This window comes from Semicossyphus pulcher, unplaced genomic scaffold, assembly GCF_022749685.1.
Source record: "Semicossyphus pulcher isolate SPU_LCO1_2020_fin unplaced genomic scaffold, fSemPul1.0.p SCAF_13, whole genome shotgun sequence".
NCBI classification, from domain to species: Eukaryota; Metazoa; Chordata; class Actinopteri; order Labriformes; family Labridae; genus Semicossyphus; species Semicossyphus pulcher.
In genome coordinates this window covers 27,453,454-27,462,500 of record NW_027211637.1, presented here as the reverse complement: position 1 = coordinate 27,462,500, position 9,047 = coordinate 27,453,454, and the positions used below count along the sequence as shown (strand labels likewise).

Genomic DNA, 9,047 nt, shown 5'->3' with positions numbered 1-9,047 from the left:
CCCTCCTCGGCAATAAGTTCCTCTCCGTAAATGTGTATTTAATATGATCGTCTGAAGTAATCCTGCAATAAATTCCCTCCCCTCAGAGGCACAAACAGATGGTAACATGAAGATCCAGAGGCTAAACAAGTCAGGTACTTTCCAGTGCACTCGGCGAAGCACAGCTCGCAGAAAGGAGCTCAAACTGTAAACAAGAGGCACAATTTGGAGCTGGCGTGTAGCCTCGATCTCAGATAGTGGATGCAGATAAAGCATTTCTATCTATCTTAATTGATACGCCGAACATTATCCTGCAACAAGCTGATGATGAAGGGTCTATGGATACGGGGTGGGGTGCCAGGTTGAACATTTTAAGCTGTTTTCATGCACAGTTGTGTTTTTGAGCTTTAAAAATACATTTGAAGCCAGTAAAAATGTCAAAATTAGCTTCTCAGTTAATAAAAACTTGATGCATTTTTTTGCTTTGGTGATAATAAACTAATTAATTGGGGTTTTGTAAGGGAAGGCCGGTAAGACAAAACAAAACATCTGCAGAGCATTTCTCATTATTCTCAATAAGTTTCACCGATAATGAAGATAATGTCGAGTTGCAGCCCTGGTGTTATCATCTATTGACTTTCTGTTGAATCGTGTTGTCCTATTGTTTGGAGGGCTGCAACAAGGTAACTATTAATTTCTTTAATTGAAAGCCAGGGCGGCTGTGGTTCAGTGGTAGAGTCAGTCATCTTTCAATGGGAAGGTTGGTGGTTCGATGCCCAGCTCCCTCAGTCCAAATGTCGACCCAAACTGCTGCCAGTGGCACAGTTATCACATGTGTGAATGTGATGGATGATTGACAGTTGGGCACTTTACGTAGCAGCCTCCACTATCAGTGTGCGAATGGGTGAATGTGACATGTAGAGTAAAAGCGCTTTGAGTGTACAGACCATTTACCATTTAAAGCCTGCAGATTATTGGAAGTTGCTATGAATACCATCACAAATCTATCGCAACTTCCAAGAGTCAAAGGCAAAGGCATTTGGAAGCTCTTTTTTCCAACCAAACAGCCCGAAATATTTAGTTAAGAGATTACAAAATACAGTCAATCACCTTTAATCAAAGGTACTCAATTATTATTCCTGAAGAGTCGTTTTAATAATCATTTTATATATGATTATGCATGCATCTAGCATTTTATACTGTATCAATATCAGACAAATGATCACTTTGATTGTTGTAGCTTTTCTGCAACAGTTTCATCCTTAGCTTCTGCATTTCTTCTGAACATAAGTTTCCCCTTAACAGGCAAAGTTAATTCATATTCACAAAGCGAGACATCCGATTAGATTCTCTGCATTCCTCCACTCAAGACACCAACTGGAATTTGACACGGACCCCCCCTCACCATGTCATCTGACTGTGTGTCACAAATCCATCCGTCCCCTCGCTCCCTCACAGGCGCTGCAGACACAAGCAGGGCGCTCCACAGGTCACCGGCCTTGGATTCCCTGCCTGTCGGAGCTCTCCGCTCTGTGACTCAATGACAAACACATCAGCATGAAGGCGGCCTCGCCCGGCTGTCCGCCCCCAGCTGTTCACATGGGAAGAGCGGAAGGATCATCGGGGATCTCAGCCCCCGGGGGCCTTTCAGCCTCAGAGAGAAGAGTCTGTCTCTGAGAGGAAGAGAGAAGCTCTGTGGACAATAGTTACATTCTGCTGAAGGACTGTTCGGACACATGAACGGGACGCTACAGTCCCAGCAAACTGTGAGGAGAGCTTTAGAGAAATATCATCTGATGCTCAGCATGAAGAGGCATTCATAGGAGTTGTAACCCTGAAACATCCTAAAGGCTCCAAGCAGGTTTTAACTGGCTGAGTTAGAAGCCGACCCCAAATGTGTCCAAACCTTTTGGTCCAACAGAAATTCAAGAATTCTTGTTGCGCTAAAATTAGCTCCTAAGTTAAAGAGAAATTGGGGTCCTAAGTTACTAAGACTCACAATCTGCCTTGTAGAATAAACAATAATAAACAAGTTATTTAGGACCAATCAGCTCAGCAACAATTCAAAACTATCCAACACCTCTGAAAATTATGTTTTGCAAAACTCTCCAAGACATGGACACTTAAAAAAAAAGTTTAAAGGCAAAGATGAAGTTTAAGTGTCTCAGCTGGCTCTCAGAATGTTTGATTAACCAAAGGATAGCAAGCTGTCTTGACCTTTGTAGGGACGGAGAGCCCAAAATGAAAGATGTTATTGTAGCATATTAGCTGTGTTCCACCATTTACTTCTATTTATGCTCCTGTCGTCTGTCCGAGTCAACATGGTTCACCAAAAGAGCGGATATGTTGGTTTGCAGACAGTTTTGAGACTCCGGGGGATAGGTCGATATGTGTTTTGAAGAACAGGTGTGAACTTATTGCCTCGTTAGCATCTATGCTAATAAGTTTGCAAACTGACAATGGATTGCATTGCAGCTGTGGTGTTACAGATAATGGATCTTTAGCTCCCAGCATGGACTGTTTTCCTTCATACAACCAAAGCCTGCAGAAACGCAAGTGGACAGTGTTACACGGAAACACTATCAATAACAATTATCGCTCATTGAAGCGGCCATCTTGTTTTTTTAAAGATTATTTTTGGGCTTTTGCCTTTATGTATAGGACAGCTGACGAGAGACAGGAAATGTTGGGAGGAGAGAGTGGGGGATGACATGCACCAAATCATACCGAGGACTGTACAAACTACTGCCTACTGCCTACTCTACCAACTGAGGTAAATCAGCGCCCCGCCATCTTGGATTTTGAGGTCGAGGGTTGGTGAGGTTTATCCAACCTTTCAAAGAGTGAACTCTGACTTCAAGCGGCGTTCCAGTTGAATTTACTGACTGGAACATGTAAATTCAGATTTCCAGGTGGAAACTGAACGCAGCATTTATAGATAAAGTGTTTAAATGTGCTCAAAGTTTTCAATATTTCCAGCTATTTTAAAATGAATCCCACAAATGAACAACAGAGCAGACTGGTTGCAGGGTCCCTTTGCATTATCCTGCAGCAGTAAGTGAGTGTGACCTCGAATTAACACGTCAGTGGGGAGAAAACAGCTCAAACGTTGCGTGTTGCCACTGTTGTGCCGGAGCAAACACAAACACACGAGTTCCTGCGGCCGTGAAACCATCACACAGCACTTTCTGAAAACAGATGTGGAGAGACGCATCACCGGCTGCACTCTCACATCTGTCCGAGTCTCCATAGAGACGAAACACTGAACAGTTTGTACAGGAGATCCTCAGACTGGTGATTCATTGTGATGTTAGGAAGTGCTTCAACTGCACATTTAAAGGAGAAGACGAACTTTTACTTTCCTGTTTATGTTCCTGACTTGTGCTAACATGCAGAGAATCGTGGGACATGTGAGAGATAACACACAGGACGGATTTCCTGCATGACTTAATGTGGGAAGCAGAGAGTGTCACGCCAAACCTGACGGAGAAAAACCTTGATTTTCCTGTATTCAGAGCCTGTCGCTTCCTTCCAGTCATCCACCTCCAGGGTCGTTACATAACACGACACACAGCGCTGCTTTTAGCCCCACAATGGAGCCGTCTGAATGCTGTGTGAAAACACGCTTACAGCTTTCAATGGCTGCAAGAACGTGCGTTTACTTTGTGTCTTTCAGGGTCTCTTCTGGTCACTTTAACATCCTGAGTAGATTAAAGACTCTCAACGCTCACAACAACTCGACACTGAGATAGAAAGAAAGTTAAAGGGCCAGTTCGCCGATTTTCAACCTCAGTCCTATCATGCTATTACGGGGAGCTAAAGCCATTATGGTAGGGAAAAAAAGCAGTTTCGCTCTGTGCCTTTGGAGGACACTATCTGCTTCTCCAATGGGCCCTGGAAAACCTCCGCCAGACACAGTGTAAAACGCGTCATCTGGTGGAGGCCAGGGAGCTTGCTAAACTACACTTCCTCAATCCAGGACGCCGGCCTCTGATGTCATGTCTCGTTCAAAATCGTCAGGTTTGAAATGTAGACTGCAGACCTGAAGATTTTTTTGACGATCCACCGGTGTATTCTCGTCGTATTTTGGATTCTGTACCGCTCTGAGCTGTTGCCTGCAGTGTAAACGGTAGTATTTCACTCGAGCGTCTCTCGCTGGGTCGTTCCTTTCAGAGGGAGGGGCAATGCATGCTGGGTATTGTAGGAATGTAGAATGGGCGAAACCACGAACTGTCCTTTCAGCTATGGTGCCAATTTCAAATATTATTGCTTCTAATGATTACAGAGAACACCAGCTTTGACTCCAGCTGCTTTTTCCAGGGGCGAACTGCTCCTTTATTCACCAACTAGTATGATTGTTGATTAATCGTTTCAGTCATTTTTCTTGAAGAAGAAATGTCAGAGAGTCTTTGGGTTTTGGACTGTTGGTTGGGCAAAAAAAGCCATTTGAAGACGACACTTTGGGCTTTTGGAAATCATTAAAACCTCGGAAATATTTAGGTTCCCTCGTTTGCAATGATGTCGAGATACAGAAGAATAGGTACAAGACAATACTGAGGTAATGTGGTTTTAGATCATCATAATGAATAGTCCACTTCTCACATGTACAATGCTTCTCTGCTTGTTGACACAAGTAAAATAGACAAAGATGGATTGAGTAATTGTGTTGTAGTCAGATTAATTAACAACATAAATAAACCTCAGTTGCAGCTCTACATGGAGATTATAGAAGTGATCCTCTCGAGCTAAAGAGAAAAGTCTTTGCAGTACACGAGGAGGAGGAGGACGCATATTTTCAGTCCACATTCACAGCTCCAGTGAAACAAGAGTTAACTTTATCCATATGTTCATGAAAGCAACTTCACATTTAGGCGTCTCAGAGCTCTTAATATCGAGCTAGGTGTCTCTCCAGCATGCAGGTTGTCTCTCTGTAGCCTCACTGCTGCTAAGCATATGAAACAAGGAGGGACACAGTTAAAAAACCCTTCACTCAGCACTTCCTGAGATGTTCTTCTCTCCAGCCCAGATGGTCATTAGGCTGCTGCTGCCAAGTCTGGAAGTCTTTGATTTGGGAGCAGAGACTTTTAACTCCAGGGTTTCACAAGTTCAGTGTTGGATGGAATGTTTAAGGCCTTCAGTGGAAGATTATTTAATGTTAAGTTGTTTGGTCCATAAGATGTCATAAAATGGTCAAATACATTGTAATTAGTGTTTCCTAAAGCTCAACATGAAGTGTATAAATATCTTGTTTCGTCCAAAACCCAAAATATTTTCAGCTTGTGACACAGAGGAGGAAAGAAACCAGATATGACACATAGAAGGAGCTGGAATCAGCTTTTTGTCCAAAAAAAATACCAAGTAACAAGTTGTCAAAATTGGCAAGTAGGTTAGTATTTGAAAACTCTGGTACATGTACTTAAATACTGTTCTTAAGTAACTTTTAAGGTATTTACTCTACTTACACGTTTAGTTTAATTTTAGTTTAACTTGTGCAAAGGATCTCTCCCCGCTGCATATTTTTAACTCCCCTCACAGCTTCAGAGGCTCTTGACTCTCTGGGAGCAGAGGAGCAGGTTCAGATGTGGGTGTAGAAAATTCCTGCCTTATTTATGTAACCTTTGGTGCACGGCGGTCAGGGGCTTTGGAGCAGGCTGTGTGGGGAAGCCTTCAGTTTCCTCTGATCCAGTGATAACTGACACTATTTAAACTATAGAGCTGATACAGTTTTTGACAGACATTACTATTTTAGGCTGTTGTGTTCTTATATTTAGTAGCCCAAATTATTAACCCACTAATCGAAGATCATGTTGCAGCTCTAGTTTGAACTAAATCCACTGGGCAAGAGCTCATTTTTAGAGTAAATAAATACAGCGTTCAGAGGAATCATCTTGTACACCCTGTATTTGGGCTATGGCATTTCATTACAGTTAACTCCAGAGCATCATCCAAAAACTGTCAAAACATGCTGGTATAAATTAATAAAAAAGATGAAAAAGCATAAAAATATCTGATATCGTGAGGACAAATAGGCTATGACATCCTACTGAGACCATGTGACAACTCATACGGCTGCATTGCTCATCATCATGCCTACTGTAAGACACGAGTGTCTGCAGGCTGTGATAAACTCTCACAAATCTGACTGCATTCAAATGCAACGTGACTCATTGAGTCCCAAAATGCAACATCACAGAGAAGACACATGGAGAAACCGCACATGCATTCAATGTCTGGGAGAGATAATGTGATTTAACCCCTCAAATAGCAGAAATCGTGCAGTCTTGTGTGAAAATGTGGCGTTCAACAGTTCAACGAGCCTCTCAGAGTTTCGTGTTCTTACCTAAAGCGGGGCGAATCTTTAATACATTCTTCAAAATCCACCGTCATCTTGGGCTGGAGTTAAGTTGTCAACGCGTTTAAAATACGGATTTCATGTCCCGGGTAGAGTTAAAGCAGAGATGTTACGTTAAGTATCCGATACAGCGTTTGCTCCCGGCGTCTCCTGCTCCTGTAGCGGCTCACTCACTCTCTCAATCCCGCTCTGAGGATCCGGAGCTGCCTCACTCAGTACTGGACCCTGTGCTGCATTCAGGTCCTCGTCCTCAGCTCGGAGAGTTCAGTTGCCACATCCTAAGTACGACTTGTAGCTTGTAATGTGTCATAATTAACTTTTAAGTAGGACCATGTAAAGTAGTAATAATAATCTCAAGTACTGTACTTTGGTACACTTTTGAGGTACTTTATATACTTTTCAATATCTTAAAAATATCCTAATTTTGCTACTTAAAACCACTGCATTTAATAGGGAAATATTGTAGCAGACTTTTGACTCCAATACATCTAGTTACTTTGAGGTTAAATTTTAGGCAGCACCTCATCGGTGTAGTTAAAAATAAGCCGGCAGGCTAGCACGGGCACATTTATATAAATTGATTGATGGGTGTTGACTTTTTATATAAATAAATTATAATTGACTAGTTATAACTGACTAATTATAACTCAGTAGAAGCATATACTGTTGCACTGTTCTGACCGGATCTGTTTATATTTTGCTGTGTGTTGTATTCAGTATTTTATGCCTGTCATAATGCTCTGTTTTTAACTGTGTAAAGCACTTTGAATTGTTCTATGTATGAATGGTGCTTTATAAATAAACGTTACTTGCCTTGCCGAAATGAAATAAAGGGAATAAAATCAAGATTTTTTAATTCAGTTACATATTATAATATGTATAGAATGTTTTTGAGGTTCAAACTATCCAAAAGTCTAAAGCTTGTAAGTTACAAAATGCTGTGAATAAATTGCAATAAATCTAAAAAAAAAACAATAAAAACAATAATAACTCTAAAAATAAAAAACATACCATTCTGGACAATTGGATTCAATTTTTTACATTAATCTGCCCACATCACTTTAATGTTGCAGATGGAAAAGGTACACACTCGAAATAGGTCTGACAATTCCGATAGCACGTGAACGCAACACACGCTCATCCCTCTGCATGAAAATGAGTCGAACGGTGACGTCACATTCCAGCTAGTTTGAATGAATACAACTTGATTCGCCTCAATAATCTCTGATACCGCGAGAAGCCTACAATGAAACGTTTTTAATCGTTTAAATAACAAAAGAAAAGAACTCCAAGGCCTACGTTAGTTTGGTGTGCACATTCTCACAATCACACTCATATTATTCTTTACCTTTTTAACAACTAAAGAGACAAAATAATGCAGATACATTCAGTTTGAAATGATTCAAAGAAGTATTTTTATTCTCTCTGGCGTTAACTCAAGCACTGAATAAGCAAACACCCACGATGGCTTCTGTTACTTCCCTTGGTTCACAGATGCTCCCTACAGTCAGATTCCCACATCTCATCTTTTCACACCTCTGATACAGTGTGAAATGTTGTCCTTGTCAGATCAGCATGTTTTACCACTGTGAAAGCTGTGCAATCTATTTAATATGAAAACATGACTCAGTGGAACTAATTGCTTAATTCCTAAACACTTTAAAGAAACCTTGATGCGTTTAACACATCACAGGGTTGCTATTTCGATCTACTTTCCCGAGCAGCTGTTAAATGAAGTGCATCCGTTTCCCCAGCTAGGCTATTATTAATTCACAGGAAATAGGAAAGCTTGGAGAAAGAGCGCCTGCTTGGGATTTCAGCGGCAGGTTTTCATAGAGCGCCATTGTTCCTTCGAATCCCGGCTTTCAAAAGGCTGCAGCTCAGGCCATGAATGGAGATGATCTCATCCACTCTCAGAGGAGGTGTCTCGACTAAATATCACCATCAGTCACTGACATAACTAAGTCTCAGAGGAACCATAGAGAGTTTATCAGCTGTTGCAACAGTTGAATGTGTAAAAATGTTTGCTAACGTGAAGACAAGGAACGTTGATTATTCCTAAATGATGACAGTGATTAGAATTCCCCTTATTTTCCTTCTGGCACCATCATGAGTTTGACATTTCTGAGGCGTAACTGTTTGATAGATTGCCATGACATTTGGTAGAGACATTTATAATCCCCACAGGGTGTGTCTTTGATCCCCCAACTTTTCATCTATAGTTATCTTCAGGTCAGAATTTTATTTTGTCCAACAGTTTGAATCATGACCTGCAAAACTGATGACACTTGCATTAGCTTAAGCTGTACTCTGTGTTAAGTGCTAACTAGCAAATGTTAGCATGCTAACTTGCTAAACTGACATGGGAAAAGTTGTAAACATATCATTTTTAGTGATTTTTAAATTGTCATAGTAAACATCAGCATCATTATTGAAAGTATTGAATGAATGATTGAGACCTGCATACAGTGATGCTGCTCAGCATTGCTTCAAATTCTGCCCAGTGGCCACTCGTGGTATTGCAGCTAAAAGTTCTGCTGTAACCAAACAAGCATGTTTCTTTAAAGACAGCAATTATTTAAAATAAATAAATAAATAAATAACAGTCTGTAAAACTGTTGATGACATCTGGAAATTTAGATCCAGGGAGATTTCATATTTGTAAAACTTCCCTCAAGCGGTGAAAACATTACGTTAGCATTTAGTTGAGCTCTGT

The 9,047-nt window shown here is 41.0% G+C and overlaps 1 protein-coding gene across 1 annotated transcript in view; it reads right to left on the bottom strand.

Moving 5' to 3' along the window:
* The window catches only part of acap3a (ArfGAP with coiled-coil, ankyrin repeat and PH domains 3a), an 83,179-nt gene extending 76,674 nt beyond the window's left edge, over positions 1-6,505 (bottom strand). Inside the window, exon 1 of the mRNA XM_069659870.1 lies at positions 6,320-6,505. Coding sequence (XP_069515971.1) covers positions 6,320-6,366 — 47 coding nt within the window. The 5' untranslated portion in view covers positions 6,367-6,505. The remainder of the gene's footprint in view (positions 1-6,319) is intronic.
* Positions 6,506-9,047: the final 2,542 nt, after the last annotated feature.